General features: G+C 48.3%; 1 protein-coding gene across 3 annotated transcripts in view; it reads left to right on the top strand.

Moving 5' to 3' along the window:
* VGLL4 (vestigial like family member 4) overlaps positions 1 to 16,057 on the top strand; it is a 168,480-nt gene that overhangs the window by 30,387 nt on the left and 122,036 nt on the right. For 2 of the 3 annotated variants that reach the window (XM_006160637.3, XM_006160638.3), the window contains one exon: positions 821 to 897. In XM_006160637.3, the coding sequence (XP_006160699.1) occupies positions 834 to 897 (64 nt within the window). In that variant the 5' untranslated portion in view covers positions 821 to 833. Of the gene's footprint in view, positions 1 to 820; positions 898 to 1,109; positions 1,438 to 16,057 lie in introns of those variants that run through there. The other variant, XM_006160639.3, reaches the window with a different exon arrangement.

Raw genomic sequence — 16,057 nt, 5'->3', positions numbered from 1 at the left:
GATTCCGGTGTGGCTACCCACCCCCTGGGGGTTGATTTCCCTCTTACTGTCTCTCTCTCTTCTTTCCAAGCAAGCACACCTGCCTTGTGGGGGTGTGGTGACCAGCCCAGTAGTGTAGTGTCTAGTGGTTAGGGAAGCTGGATCCCACATGACTGACCACAGTTTGAATCCTGTCCGTGGTGGCTTGGAAAACATCCTGGTTGCATGTGTCTGCATGCTCAAAATCCCAGCAGGATGGGAACTGGAGGAGGAGGGATGTCGTAGCAGGCTCCGTCGGTGGGTGCTTCCTCCTGCCCTCTCCCTTTCTCTCTCAGTGCTGAGTGCACATGCCCCTCTGGCAATAAAAGATACAGAGTTTCCTACTGGACTGAGCATGCTCTGACTCAGCAGTGGAATGACCTCACAGGGGTTCCTGAGTACATCGTGGGCATTAAGTGACATCCACAGGGTCATACAGGGTCCCTTGCAGCTGCCAAGACAGGTGGACTGAGCAAGTGGAAGAACCAAGTGGTTCCGTCTTAGCAATTTTTTTTTTGAAGTTTTTGCTGTAGAGTGCATGCCCTTGCCAGAGAGACAGAGACAGAAAGCGAGAAATCACCCCCGGGGGGATGGCTACGCTGCAATCCCTTCTCCTCCATTCTCCTCTCGGGATCTTGGGCATGCACGCACATGCACCCAGTGTGAGTTTAAGACACCAGGTCCGGGACTCGAACCGTGGCTGACTGTATGGGAGTCCAGCGACATAGCCATGACGCCAGCTGCTGGTCGTGAGGCTTTTCGATTCTGCTTACATTATTTTTTCCCGTTATGTTCCCTCCAGGCTCTGACCAGGAATGGAGACTCCCCTGGACGTTCTGTCGAGGGCAGCATCCCTGGTGCACGCCGATGACGAGAAACGTAAGTCAGTGGAGTGCGTGGGGCGCTCCGCGGCGCCGGGTCCTCTGCACTGTGTGGAGTCACGTGCCCTCTCCGTGGTCTGGGGGCATGCGCGGTTCTCCCCCGCGTTTCCTCGGAGGTAACAGCTCCGCCTCCTGGTTTCTGTTTGCAAGCGCGGACCCAGCGAGGGTTCCGTTATCCGTGGGCGTTAGCGCGCACTGTTCGTTGCAGGTGGCCCTTTCCTTCTCCGCTTACTCTCAGCGATCTGGAACGAAAAGCCTCCTTAGTGTCTCCAGAAGTTGAGATAAACATGGGTTGTCGATAGGCTAATTGGCCAGCAGGGACTTCGATGGAAAGAGTCAACCAAAGCCAGTCTCGTTGCTGGAAAGTGCAGTACGTGTCAGAGTGCAGGGCAGGTGGGGAGCTTCCATTTGCACGGTTGAGAGGGCACGTGTTTTTTTACTAATGTGGAGGGGAAGGGCGAAAGGCCAGAGGACACCAGCACTGAAGATCACTCCCCAACGTGTTACAGCGAACCTAAGTGCTCCTCCTAACGCGAAGGTAAAGTTACTTGCTGAACAAGAGTACAAGAGTTACTGCTTCATGTCTGGTGTTCTATCTCGAAGTGATAAATATTAATTTTAAAAAATGTAAGGTGGAGGGGCCGGCAGATGGTGGTTAAAGGCACTGGATTCCCATGTGGGCAAGCTTGGTTTCACTCCCAGGCCTGGTGCTTCTCACTTTCTCTTTCTCTCTTTTTCTCTCTCTGTCTCTGTCTCTGTCTGTTTAGCACATGTGCCCAATAGTAAATTTTAAATAATAATAATGATAATAAATGAAATAAATAATTCTTAAAAGAAGTGAAGGCAGCCGGATCCCACAGGGCCTTGGCCACACAGCTCACCTTCCGGACCCAGAGGCTGGAGAGACATGCCAGGAGCCTGTGCGTGCCCGGTATCCAGAGAGGGGGGTGGAGGAGAAAGGACTGCGCCATGGCGGTGCCCCTGGGAGGTGGTGGTGGTGAATTCTTTCTTTTTCTAGAGAGCGCACATGCACTATAGCAAAAATAAACAAGCAGACAAATACAACAAAAATAGTATTTTTTATTGGGTTATCAGAAAAGCAGCGATTCATTTTTTTGCATAGAAAAACAGAAAAAATACGTCATGACTTTCTCGACAACCTACTATTATCTAGTATAATAATACATTACAGGTTGAGCATCCCTAAGCCCAAAATCCGAAATACTAAATACTCTGAAATCCGAAACTATTTGAGAGCCAACGCAGCACACAAGTGGAAGACTCCCGCTCTGCCCTCACACGGGTGTGGACTAGCAGGTGGACCGTAAACAGCCACAGAGCCTCTCAGTGACGAAGCCCTGGGAGCTCAAGCTTTTATCACCGTGGGGTCGGGTACACTAGCTGTGGGGGTACCCTCACTGATCTAAGTTGTCTACTTGTCAAAAAGAAGTGGATCGGATGAATCTGCCCGGTGTAGTTTTGATATGCCTATTCTGACCTTGAGTGAGGTCAAATGTATTTTTCACAGTAAAGTCTCATGGGTGGGGCCAGCAGATGGGATCGTGGCTACATCGCTGGATCCCACATAGTCCACCGTGGTTTGAGTCCCAGCCCCAGTGACTTAAAACTCACACCAGGTGCATGTGCGTGTGATCAATATGCTAAGAGGAGAATGGAGGAGAAGAGATTGCCGTGTGGCCAGCCCCCCCAGGGAGTGATATCTCGCTTTCTGTCTCTCTGTCTCTCCAGTGAGCACATTTTTGCCCTATAGCAAAAATCTCTTTAAAAAAAAAAATTGTGTAGGTCACAGACAAAACACTATACAAAAATATCATATAAAATGACCTTTAGCCTATAGATATAAGGTGTATATGAAACATAAATGATTTTCATTTTTACAGTTGGGTCCTATCCCCAAGATACCTCATTGTGAATGTTCCAGAACTTGGAAAAAACCCCACAGTCTGAAATATCTGGTCCCACACATTTGGATGAGGGGTTCTCAGCCTGTATTAAGAGAACCTGGGGACGGTCATAGAACTTATGGACAAATTGAATGTCACGTGCAAACTCTGAGTAGATTTCTCGGGCCGATTTAGGCTCGTTCAGTCTGACTCAGCTAGGTTAATTCTATTTTAACTTTTGTTATAAACTTCTACACTGTAGGGACGGTTCACATTCTCAACACGGGAAAAAGGCTTGTGTATGTAATCTGATTGGAGTGTTTTATTACAAACAGAAAAATGTCCTACTACTTGAGATCGGTTTCCCAGCACGTCTGAGTGACCTAAATGGTTCTCTTTTCTTTCGCTCCTGGAGAACTGGAAACTGGGCCTTCTTGAGGATGTTATTGTCTGCATATTTTGAAGCGAACAGTGCCGGTTATGCCTTCAGTCTGTAATCCCCGATAGCCTTCGGGCTTCCTTCTGTCGGCCAGAGGAGAATAGAAGAACTCCTCAAGCGCACAGGGTAGAGCTGAAGCACACAGTAAGAGGGTGGGTGTGTCGTAACACAATAGGCGCGTATCTGGATGGCCTAAAAGGAATAAATTACCTAAAACAGTCACTCCACTGCTCGGCAGACAGTGGTTTAATCAGCGTGCTGGGTAACCCTGGAAGGTACTTAGTGAAAATACAAGCAGAGGTTGCCTTTCTTCCTGGTCCTCGAGGAGTCTCTCCTTTCCGCCGGCCCTGGGAAGGCCCAGCCTTTCTCCAACTCTAGTGGGAAAGGTGGATTGAGGGGCAGACAGGGCATGGGTGCTGATGTCTAAGACAACGCCTGGGTCTGTCTTTAATGTGATGCTTCATGTTTTGAGATGTCTACAGGATGTTTTATTTTTGGTAATTTTTTTTTTTTCTTTTTTCGGAGAGGTTTTTGCTACAGGGCGCATGTGCTCACCAGAAAGACAGACAGAGAGAGACAGAGAGACAGAAAGCGAGAAATCACCCCCCGGGGGGATGGCTATGCCGCAATCCCTTCTCCTCCAATCTCCTCTCGGGATCTTGGGCACGCACGCACATGCACCCGGTGTGAGTTTAAGCCACTGGGACGTGAACCGCGGTTGACTACGTGGGAGTCCAGTGACATAGCCATTACACTAACTGCTGGTCCTGGTAATTTGGTTTTAATATCTGGTGATCATAAGGTCATCTTGTAGCTACTGAGTTATTAAAATAATTCCCACAACAGTGTAACTTTGCTTCCGAGGGTCTTGGCAGAGGGGTAGCACTTGTGTGGTCTTTTTTTTATTATTATGTATTTAATTTTATTCATCATCATCATCTTTTTTTATTGAGAGATTTTTGCAATAGGGCATGTGCACTCGCTGGAGAGACAGACAGAGACAAAGTGACAGAAAATGAGAAATCACTCCCCTGGGGGGATGGCCATACTGCAGTCCCCTCTTCTCCAGAATCCTCTCAGGATTTTGGGGCACGCACATGCGCTAACATGCTTCAAGCTGCGGGGTCCGGAACTGGCGTTGTAGTTGGCCGTGTGGGAGTCCAGCGCCTTAACCACTACTCCTTTTCTGGTCCTCGTCATTTTTGTTTGTTTGTTTTAAATTTGCGGCAGGGCATGTGCACTCACCAGAGAGAGAGGGAAAGTGAGAAAGCAAGCCACCAAGTCCGGGACTCGAACCACGGTCGACCGTGTGGGAGTATAGGACTTTAACTACCATGTCACTCGCCGGCCTCCCTGTGTGGCCCATTCTAACGACCACCGTGCAGGTGTTCAGATCAGCTCAGTCCCTGTGGGCCCACAGTGATGCAGAGAGAGCAGTCGGAGAGGGCGGAGGCTCGGCCCCAGGCTCGGCCGGTGTGGCCTCTGCATTGGCTCCTGTGTTAGAAACCAGACTCCTCATTTGGTGGCCAAGGGAAGTTGACTCACTGATGAAGCGGCAAGGGTTAATCATGCTTCCAAGGGAAGAATTTGTCCACATAATAATTACATGGACAGATGTCTTAGCTGTGTGAATTTTAAAATGAAAATGAAAATTTTTTAGAGTTTCCTGTAGGGCCTAGGCACTCACCAGAGAGAGTATGAGGAAAAGTGAGAAAGCAGTCCCCAGGGTGCGTGGCCACGCCGCAACCATTTGTCCATTCTCTTGGGATTCCGGGCATGCATGCTCACGCGCCCCAGGGTGGGGGAATTTTCAAGCTGCCAGGTGTGGGACTCGAACCACACAGTCAACCATGTGGAAATCCACCACCTTAACCACCATGCTACCTGCTCGCCTGTGAATATTTTCACATATTTAAAATTGGGGTCTATTTTGCCATCAAGGAAAAATATAAGCAAAAATGGATCAGATACTCCACCCCGGGTGGTTTGGTAGGCCTGATCTAGTCTTTGTATTCCACTTCCTTTAAGTAAAAGCTGGGTCCTGACTCATTAGGTTGATTTTAGGATCTGCTAAAATAAAATGAGGGGGTACTCAGCAGGCTGGGACAGCCTAGCGTTTTCTCAGTCGGGGTCTACCTACAGACTCCATCAAGACTTGGCGTGCTCCAGAGAACAAGGGGGTGTGGCGTGGGTGTCACCGAAGGGGAGTGACCATTTTTTTGATCACTGACTCTCAAGATCAGGAACAATGGAGGCTTAGAATAGCAAGAAACCGCCTCTACTGGAGTCGCGACAGGTGCCAAGGCCACCGGTGCTTTGGAAAGAGAACAGGATGACGTCATCTCCAGCCAGCCACCTGGAGCCCCGAGGTGACCAGAGCTCTGCCCTGGGTGAGGCAAGAGCTGAGCAGCTCTGGGTTTCTTTCTTTCTTTCTATTAAATTGTTATTTTATTTAACTTTATTTATTTTAATTTAACCAGAGAGAGAGAGTGGAGGAGAGGGGAATGAGAAAGCAACCCCCCAGATCCGGAACGCGAACTGTGGCCAGCCATGTGGGGGTCCAGCGCCCTTCACCACCACGCCACCTGCCAGCCCCAGCCAGTTGGTATCTTCAAAGACATTGGAGATTGTGAATATATTCAGTCAGCACAGCCTGCTGGTTAAGAGTTCTATAGAGGAAGCCGGATCCCACAAGGCTGACCAGGGTTCGATTTCCCTGGGAGCTTGAAATACACTGGTCGCAGGATGGAGACATGGAGGAAAAGGACCGAAAGTGAGCAGACCCCATCACTGGAGGTGCTGTCCCTCTGTCTCCCTGCCTTATGCAAGATGCCTTCCGACATAAAAAGCGATTTCGTTTTACATTTGATTTCAGTGATATCGGTTAGCTTTGACCTTGGCTGAACTTCAGAATCTACACGGGTGTAGTGTCCTGGATGAGGACTCTCAGCCCCTTAACCCTTGTTTACGTAGATTAGATTCTGTCCTTAAGAACAAAAGCAGGTGGCCCAGCAGGTGACCTGGCGGTTAAGGTGCTGGACTTCCACTTGGCCTGACTGTGGTTCTAGTCTCAGACCCAGTGGCTCTCAATTTTTTCTGAGAAATTAGACCTTAATTGTTTAATTTTATTTATTTCTTTAGTTATTGTGGAGAGGTTTTCGCTATAGGGCGTGTGCACTCACCAGACAGACAGAGAGAGACATAGAGACAGAAAGCGAGAAATCACCCCCCAGAGGGGATGGCCACACCGCAGTCCCTTCTCCTCCATTCTCCTCTCAGGATCCGGGGCACATACGCACACGTGCCCGTCATGAGTTTAAGCCACCGGGTCCGGGATGCGAACCGCGGTCGACTACGTGGGAGTCCAGTGACATAGCCATTACGCTAGCTGCTGGTTCCCCTTAATTGTTTAATTTATGAATGATCCTTAGATGATTTTGTTTTGCCCTGCTCAGGTCAACAATAGTCAATATAGTGTCTTTCCTGTGCGGACCAGCGGAGTTGCTGTCAATCTGCCTGGTTGAACAAATGGGGGTGGAGAAATTGGCTGTTTTCAGTTCCGTACTGGGTCAGCTGGTGGCGTGGTGGTTACAGCGGCCAGGTCTTACGTGGCTGACTACACAGTTCGAGTCACCGACTCGACAGCCTGTGCGTGTGCATCCAAAATCCCACAAGGAGAATCGGAGGAGAAGGAATTGCGGCACGACCCTCTTACTCTCTTTCTGTCTCTCCAGGGAATGCACGTGCCTTCTAGCAAATTAAAAAAAAAAAGTCAGTACCTTAAACAGTAGACTTAAGAATTTAGTCCAGTGTCTGCCCTTTCTATCTCAGTTAAGAGGTCAGCATTCTCTTTACCCTTTTATAGAATTGTTTTTACTGGGAGCTTCTTAGGTAAATGCTTATAAATAGAAAGGTTTTTAATTTTTTTAATTTATCCGGGGCCAGCAGATGGTGTAGTAGTTACGTCACTGGATTCACGCATGGGTGACCATGGGTGACCATGGTTCAAGTCCCAGATCCAGTAGCTTCAGACTCACACTGGGCACGTGTGCATGCCCAAGATCCCAGGAGAATGGAGGAGATGGGCGTGCAGCATGGCCATCTCCCCTGGGGGGTGATGTCTCACTTTCTGTCTCTCTGTCTCTACGGCGAGCATATATGTATGCCCTCTAGCAAAAATCTCTCGCAATTTTTTTATTGATCATTATTGTTATTTTTAAATTTGCTATAGGGCACATGAGCTCACCAGAGGGGGACAGAGGGAAAGTGAGGAAGCAAGCCGCCAGGTCCAGGACTCGAACAGTAGTCAACCATGTGGGAAACCAGTACCTTCACCACCACACCATCTGCTGGCCCTGTAAGTAGATTTTATTTCTCGTAATTGGCTGCCTCTGCCTTATGTGCGTTGCTAGAAGACGCACACATAAAGAAGCCAAGAGAGGGACCAGCAGGTGGCATAATGTCTACGTCACTGGACTCCCATGTAGTTGACCATGGTTTGAGTCCCGGACCCAGTGGCTTAAACTCACACCAGGCGCGTGTGCGTGCGTGCCCAAGATCCCGAGAGGAGAATGGAGGAGAAGGGATTGCGGCGTGACCATCCCCCCTGGGGGATGATTTCTTGTTCTGTCTCTCTGTCTCTCTCTTTCTGGCGAGGACACGTGCCCTATTGCAAAAAAAAAGCTCTCTCAAAAAAGAAAAAAAGCAGCGGCAGCAGCAGCCAGGGGACTCAGTTGCGGTTTTTACCATAAAGCTCCTGGTTTAGGTAGCTAGTTCTCTGTCCTCCTCTGCACATTGAAGGGGCTGGAGGAATGTTGGGAAGCCTCTCGCTGTGTCGAGAAATTTAGCGAAGTCTCCCCCGGCGAGGATGACGTGGCTCTGGACGATGTCTTTACCTCGTGGAAATTTGACGAGTGGTGTTCGTGCTTGTTCTGACCGAGAAACCCTCGCTTGCACCACGAGACTCACGAGGGATCGTGGAGAACTTGGCCAAGGATATTGCTCGAGGGACAGAGAATGGGAATGGTGAGATTTTTAAAGATAATTTATAACAGGAAGAGAAAAGAGCAAACCGCCAAACAGACGCGGGCTCTTCCCTTCTCGAGCCGTTTTAACCCCTGAGTGCACAGCCTTAGAAAATCAAGTTAACTTCCAGTGTTGGGGAAGAACTCGTCACCCTGCATTAGTGTGAAGTTGACCTTCTGCACTTCCGTTTTAGTTTTATGGTTCAAGAATATTTTTGCTTTGCTAAAAGGGCTCAAATTAATTCTCTGTGTAGGATGACGGCTTGAAGTGTCCCCCAAATTTCAGAAAGTCCCAGATTTCTTGTTGGTGTCCTAATCCCACAACTCCCCTGCAGAATACTGAGCGTACCACCCAGAATCTTTTTTTTTTCAAAGATGTTTTTGCTATAGGGCACATGCTCTCGTTGGAGAAGGAGAGACAGAGACAGTGAGGGGGAGTTAAAAATCACACCCCCCCCCCAGGGGTGATGGCCACGCCACAATCCCTTCTCCTCCATTCCCCCCAGGATCTTGGGCAGGCACGTGTGTTCACCATGAGTTTTAAGCCACCTGGTCTGGGACTCGAACCTCAGTCGGCCACGTGGGAGTCCAGCGATGTAACCGCTATGCCATGTGCTGGCTCCTTCCATCTAGAATCTTAAAGCATTTAGAAACTTCACCAGAGGAGCAGCTTTCTCTGCCTGGGGGAGATGGGCAATGGGAGGATTTTGAGCTACAAAGTGGCAGCAGAAATTTCACAGTTTCCTGACAGTTTAATGACAGGGTAGAGCCGGAAGTGGGAACTGAAGCAAGGAGGGAGGTGATAAAAATAACAGTAATCCAGGGCTGGCAGGTGGTGTGGTGGTTAAGGGCGCTGGACTCCCACAGAGCCAACTGGAGTTCGAGTCCTGGACCTGGCGGCTTGCTCTCTCACTCTCCTTCTCTCTCTCTCTCTCTTTCTCACTCTGTCCCTCTCTGTCAGATTAAAATAAATAAAATAAAATAATTAAAAAAGAACAGTAATCAGGTTGATGAATATCTAGAGTTCAGGCTAGAATTTTAGGCAAATTTCCTATTGGTTTTCAAAATGGCAGACATTTTGAAAACCTATCTTTACCAGGTGTTATGGGGGCCGCATGTGCTGTGGTACTTGGGGTTGCAAGATTCCCACATGGCCAACCATGGTTCAAGTCCCGAACCTGCGGGCTTGCGTTCTCACTTTCCTCTCTCTCACTCTGTCCCTCTTTAGTCAAATTAAGTAAATAAATAAATAAAGCTAAATAAAATAATTTTTTCGAGAGGTTTTCGCTATAGGGCATGTGCACTCACCAGACAGACAGGGAGAGACAGAGAGACAGAAAGCGAGAAATCACCCCCCAGGGGGGATGGCCACGCCACAATCCCTTCTCCTCCATTCTCCCCTCGGGATCTTGGGCACGCACGCACATGCGCCCGGTGTGAGTTTTAAGCCACCGGGTCCGGGACGCGAACCGCAGTCGACTACGTGGGAGTCCAGCGACATAGCCATTACGCTAACTGCTGGTTCCCAATAAAATAATTTTTAAAAAGAGGCATTGTGACCCTGGGCTTTGAGTCAGGGTTTGGCTTTGTGGCATTTTCCCAGTTAAAGTTTAAAAAAAAAAAAGAACAAGTGAGTGGTTAGAGTGTGTCATCAGAATAAGCCCCTCTAGGAAGCACCTTGCAGTCTGGGGCAGAGCCACCAGGTCTGTTCATAGCTTTTCTTTTTACTTATCATCATCATTACTAGTATTGTCTTGCTCACCCCTCAGGGAGGATGGCCATGCTGTAGTCCCTTCTCTGGGAGTTTTGGGATGCACATACACGCCTCTAGCATGATCTTCAAGCCACTTGGTCAGAGACTCGAACCGTGACGTCAGCCATGTGGGAGCCAGCGCCTTAACCTCCACACCACCTACTGGCCCGCCATTACTTCTTGCATGGAAAGGACCCGGGATAGGTAGGCTTGTGTGTAGGCGTGTGTCATTGAGTTTACATGTGTAGATAGTTGGATGTATAAGAAGTTACAATGTTTCTCTCCATGATAGTAATTTTTTTTCTTTGAAGAATGATTTGATTTAACTTTACTTATTATTATTTGACTATTTCCCGAGAGAGAGAGAGAGAGAGAAAGTGAGAAAGCAAGCCTTCAGGTGTGGGACTCAAACCACAGTTGGCCATGTGGGAGTCCAGGGCCCTTAACCACCGCACCACCTGCTGGCCCCAGTACTAGTAATTTTTAAGGAGTCTACTTTGGAACCTGTTTCTACCGTGTGGGCGTACTCTGCAAAATCCCCTGGCAAATAGATTTTTAGTCATCAGGGAATTTACTCTCTGGATTCCGGTGCTTATTTCTTCGTTCACACGCGTCCCACCAGTTCCAAATGTGGCTTTCTCAAATACATTTTGAAGCTTTGCTAGTAAATACCGTCTGGTGGCATGTGGCTATTTCGTGTCGTTTTTGCTGTGTTTTGGTTTATGTCAGTTACTCCTGCGTGAAAGGAACAGAGGATCTAAGGGCCTTCATCCGACCAGGAGGGAGTGGGAGAGTCAAGAGCTGACGGTAGCGACGTCTCAGGGGACCGGAAGCAGTAAGCCCGTTACCGCGGCACTTGTCTTCTGAAAGCTGGATCCTGTCTCAACAAGGAAGTAGAACAGAACGATGGTGGTTAAAACTCTGAGACGCCGGGACCAGCAGTTAGCGTAATCACTATGTCACTGAACTCCCATGTAGCCGACCGTGGCTCGAGTCCCGGACCCGGTGGCTTAAACTGACGCCGGGCGCGTGTGCGTGCGTGCCCAAGATCCCGAGAAGAGAATGGAGGAGAAGGGATTGCGGCGTGGCCATCCCCCCTGGGGGGTGATTTCTCGCTTTCTGTCTCTCTGTCTCTGTCTGTCTGGCGGACACATGCACCCTGTAGCAAAAACCTCTCCAAAAAAAAAAAGAAAGAAAGAAAGAAAGAAAAAACTGATATGCCTTCAAAGGAACTGGGATGGCTAATCTAGGGAAAAGAAATGTAAAGTTGGAACAGAGCTGGCTTCTGAGTGACTGGTATTCTCTCTCTCTCTTATTTTTTTAGAGTTTTGCCATAGGATCCATGGTTTCACTGGGGAGACAGACAGAGAGAAAGGGAAAGTAAGAAATCACCACCCATGGGGATGGCCATGCTGCAGTCCTGTCTCCTCCGATCTCCTCTCGGGATTCTGGGCATACATGCATACATGCCCAGCGTGATTTTCAAGCCACCAGGTCTGGGACTCGAGCGGCTGAGTCAACCAGCTGGAACCCAGCACCTTAACTCCCAATGCCGCCTGCTGACCCCTACTTATACAATATTTTAAAACTCTGTATAAGATATTATTTTTAGGTGTGACAGCCATTAAGTGTCCTCGTATTCATGGTGCATATGAAATTTCGTAGTACAGCTTCTAAGTGAGGACCCGTTACATATTCCAGAAGGGCTAACCAGGCCATCAGCCTGACACGCACCAGCTCGCGCCGCACCTCGTTATACGACCCCGTGTCACTGTCATTCCACGCCGGCTCCCCAGCTCTGTCACCAAGTTGTTTTCGTAGCTGCCCTTCCCCTCGGGCTCTCAGGCTGAAGTCAGCTCTTCACAGAGTTTTAGGATTGAGAAGGACCGGAGCAAACTTTTGATCCAACTGAGAAGAGTGAGCTTCAGAGAGAGGAGGTGGAGGGGCCAGCAGGTGGCGTGGCGTGTGGGGCACTGGACTCTCACATGGACGACCACAGTTTGAGTCCCGGACCCGGTGGTGTGCTTGCTCACTTTCTCCCCCCATCCTCTGGTCAAATTAATAATAATAATAGCAATCATAAATAAAATTAAATAAGATAATTCTAAAAAAAGGAAAGGAAAGAAAGAGGAGGTGACAACCCGGAAACACGCAGTGAGCTGGAGATAGACTTGGAACCACGACCCCGCTCTCCAGATGTTGAACTGAATGCTTTTCAACTCTCTCTCCTCTGAGTGACCTTGCTTCATCTTTCCTCTTACAGTTCCAAAATAGTCATTTTTCTTTATTTGCCAGTTTTTATTATAAAATGTTTAAAAGGAAAATTCAGTGCATGAAGTGAGGGGAAAATCGAGCCCATAAAGAAAATCCCTCCCATCTCCAGTTCCTCGCTTTTCCGAGGTAACCAATGTTAAGTCGCTTTTGCAGCCTTCTCATGACTTTCGTGTCACGGTCACAGAATGGCTGCCTTATCTCCAGCTATCACATTTACATTCCAGACAGTCAGACAGAAGAGAGGACAAACGGTATCAGAGCCACAGCTGGCCTTATCTCTAACTAGGAGAAGCAGAAGCTTTTCCAGGTGCCCCAAGCAGACCCGTGTTCGTGTGGCTATGCCCAGATCTGCGTTACGTGGCTGCCCTGGCTCCAAGAAACCCTAGAATAGAAAGCATTTGGCTGCATCAGTCCCTCTCGTCGGGAGTCCATTTCGAGGCTGTCACTGTTTTCATATTGGATTTTGATAGATTAAGCTTTTGACAAGCCACCTTACTGTATGTTCCTGTTGTTTTGTGATTTTTCAGTTGTTTCTCATGTCTTCTGGGATGTTATTTGAACACAATGAACATTTTGCTGTTTTCATTTCTGTTTATAAAGCTCTTCGGTCAAGAAGCTGTCAGTGGCAAGTAATGGCAAACCCATTCCAATTACTTAAAAGAGAAAGGAAAGGAATTTATGAATTCACACAGTTGAAAAGCCTGAAGACAGGGCAGGCTTCGGGTGCCGTTCGACTTGGAGAATCATGGTGTTACCAGGTTCCGGCTTCATTTCTCTGTGACTTTGTTGATGTGTGACGTGCTCCTTGGATTGGCTTTTACTGAGAGCAGAATGGCGATACGATGTTAGCCAGAGGAAAATGCCTCTCTTTCGCTCTCTTTTTTTAAAAAAAAAAAATTATTTAGTTTTATTTATTATTGTTATTTTAAAATTTGACCAGAGATAGAGAGAGGGAAAGTGAGAAAGCAAGCTGCCAGGTTGGACTCGAACCATGGTTAGCCATGTGGGAGACCAGTGCCTTAACCACCACGCCACCTGCCGGCCCCTCTGTCTCTCTCTTTTTTTTAAATGCCAGCATGGACGTGTGTGTATGCACGAGGGACAGAGGTCGCGAGTGAACAAGAGAGAGCATGAGCGCAGCTGTGAACGCACACGAGCATTCCCCACAGGGCCTGGCCTCATGGTGCTCCGTCCCGTGGGGCCCTGGGCATGCACTCACTGGTGCACCGTGTGTTTTTCAAGCCACTGGATGGGACTCCAGCTCTGGTCAGCCACGTGGCCTCTGCCTGCTCTGTGCAGCTGCTAACTGCTGCCCCAGGGGCCAGCCCAGAGCGCCTCTCTCGGTATCTGTCATAGGCTTCATTTCAGAATGTTTCTAGCAGACACCTGAGATACGGCACATCCTTCTGTCAGTCACTGTGACTTCCTGGTCTGTCCTGCAGATACCCCATTTTCATTGTTGTTTCTGTTGTTTTTATTGCTCTTAGGATGGTGTCCATTTCTGCAATAGCTTAACTTTCCTCTTTCTTGCTTAAACTTTGGTTGAACTTTGGTAGTTATCTTTTCTTTTTCTTTTTTTTTTTTTTAATTTTGAGAGGTTTTACATGCACTCACCAAAAGTGAGAGAGAGAAAGCACTAGGGACCAGCAGATGGCACAATGGTTATGTTACTGGACTCCCACGCCATCCGCAATCCCTTCTCCTCCATTCTCCTCTCAGGATCTTGGGCAACACACACACACGCCCGGCACGAGTTTAAGCCACCAGTTCCGGGACTCGAACCACGGTCGACTGCATGGGAGTCCAACAACACAGTCATTACACCAACTGCTGGTCCCACCAGTTATCTTTTCATTTGTCCTTGTTGTCTGATTGTTTCCTATTTGAACTCATAATAGGGATTGTGGTTTTTGCTTTTAAGAATTATTTTATTTTATTAATTAATTATTATTATTATTATTATTATTTGACCAGAGGGAGACAGGGAAAGTGAGAAAGCAAGCCTCCAGGTACGGGACTTGAACTGCAGTCTGCCGTGTGGGAGTCCAGTGCCTCAGTCACCATGCCACTTGCTGGCCCTAGTTGTGGTTATTTGAAAAAACCTGCTGGAGAAATGCTCGTTCCTGACTTGCAGGGTCGTCCCAGCGTAACTGCTCTGCTGTGCTTCCCTTACTCGTTATTTGTGCCGTTCCTTCCCTTCTTTCATCTGGCCTCGATTTGCACCGTTCCTTGGTGATTCTTGCCTCATTATTACTCACTTTTAAGTGGGGATTATTTGGACCAACCCGCGGTGTGTTGGTGACAGCTGCTAAATCCCAATGGCCGAATGTGGTTGGAGCCCGCGGTCCCGCTGGGCGCGTGTGCATGCCTGCCAAAAATTCCAAGAGGAGAATGGAGGAGAGACGGCAGTGTGGCCATCGCCCTTGGGGGTGCTTTCTCACTTTCTCTCTGTGTCTCTCTCTGACAAATGCGTGTGCCCCATAGAAAAATCTAAAAATAATCATGAACTGGGAGTGTTCATTCTGGGCAGCGTGCTGAACGCTTGGGATCGGGAGGCCCTGGACAAAGCGCTGGGACTATGGGCAGCTTGAATTTCAGTTTTTGCCTCAGAATTCTTCCTCTTTTATTTTAACTTGAAAAATCATTTTGGGGACCAGCAGTTAGCGTAATGGCTATGTCGCTGAACTCCCATGTAGCCGACCGCGGTTCAAGTCCTGGACCCAGTTAAACTCACACCAGGCATGTGTGCATGTGTGCCCAAGATCCCAAGAGTAGAATGGAGGAGAAGGGATTGCGGCATGGCCATCCCCCCTGGGGGGTGATTTCTCGCTTTCTGTCTCTATCTTTCTGGCGAGCACATGCGCCCTATAGCAAAAGCATCTCCAAAAAAAATTATTTTGTTTATTCCACAAGAGACAGATAGGCATCTCCAATGGAGTACCAGTCCACCCTCCAGCCTTGAGCCAGCCCCGTATCACAGGCAGGTGTGTTTCTGAGGTCCTCAGGGAGGTCTCCGTACTTGAACCAAGAACCTCCCCATGTAGGTTAGCCTCACAGAGGATCCCTTCTTGCCTCTGTGGCGCCATCCAGTCCCTAAGTTCTGTGCTTTCTTTCATTGATTAGAAACAAAGTAAAAATGAAGGTTCAGTTGACATAAAGTTTAAGAATCTTTTCTGGGCCAGAGGTGACGTAATGGTTAAGGCACTGGTCTCCCATGTAATCAACTGTGGTTTGAGTCCCAGACTTGGTGACTTGAAACTCACCCGAGTGCATGTGCATGTATGCCCAAAATCCTGAGAGAAGAATGGAGAAGGGATTGTGGCATGGCCATCCTCCACAGGGGTTGGGGGACGATTTCTCACTTTCTGTCTCTATGGTGAGCACATATACTCTTGAGCAAAAAATCTCTTTAAAAAAAAAAAAAAGGAAGAAAGAATCTTTTCTAAGGATCCCAAAGTTTTTTGAATTTTACAACTAAATTTAAATGATGTTTCCTCTGATGTTCTATATACCCCCGTTCCCTTAAGGGTGTGTGTGTATAACAATCTGTAACAGTAATACCGAAAAATTGTGCTGGGATAGAGAGATGCTGAAACAGGACCAGCAGATGGTATAGTGGTTATGTCACTGGACTCCCACGTAGTTGAATGAGGTTCAAGCCCCAGGCCCAGCAGCTTAAAACTCACACCGGGCATGTGCGTGCCCAAAACCTCCAGAGGAGAATGGAGGAGAAGGGATTGCAGTGTGGCCATCTCCCTGGGGGG

This window comes from Tupaia chinensis, unplaced genomic scaffold (assembly GCF_000334495.1).
Source record: "Tupaia chinensis unplaced genomic scaffold, TupChi_1.0 Scaffold000704_1, whole genome shotgun sequence".
Lineage (NCBI taxonomy): Eukaryota > Metazoa > Chordata > Mammalia > Scandentia > Tupaiidae > Tupaia > Tupaia belangeri.
This window is presented reverse-complemented; position numbering and strand designations above follow the sequence as displayed.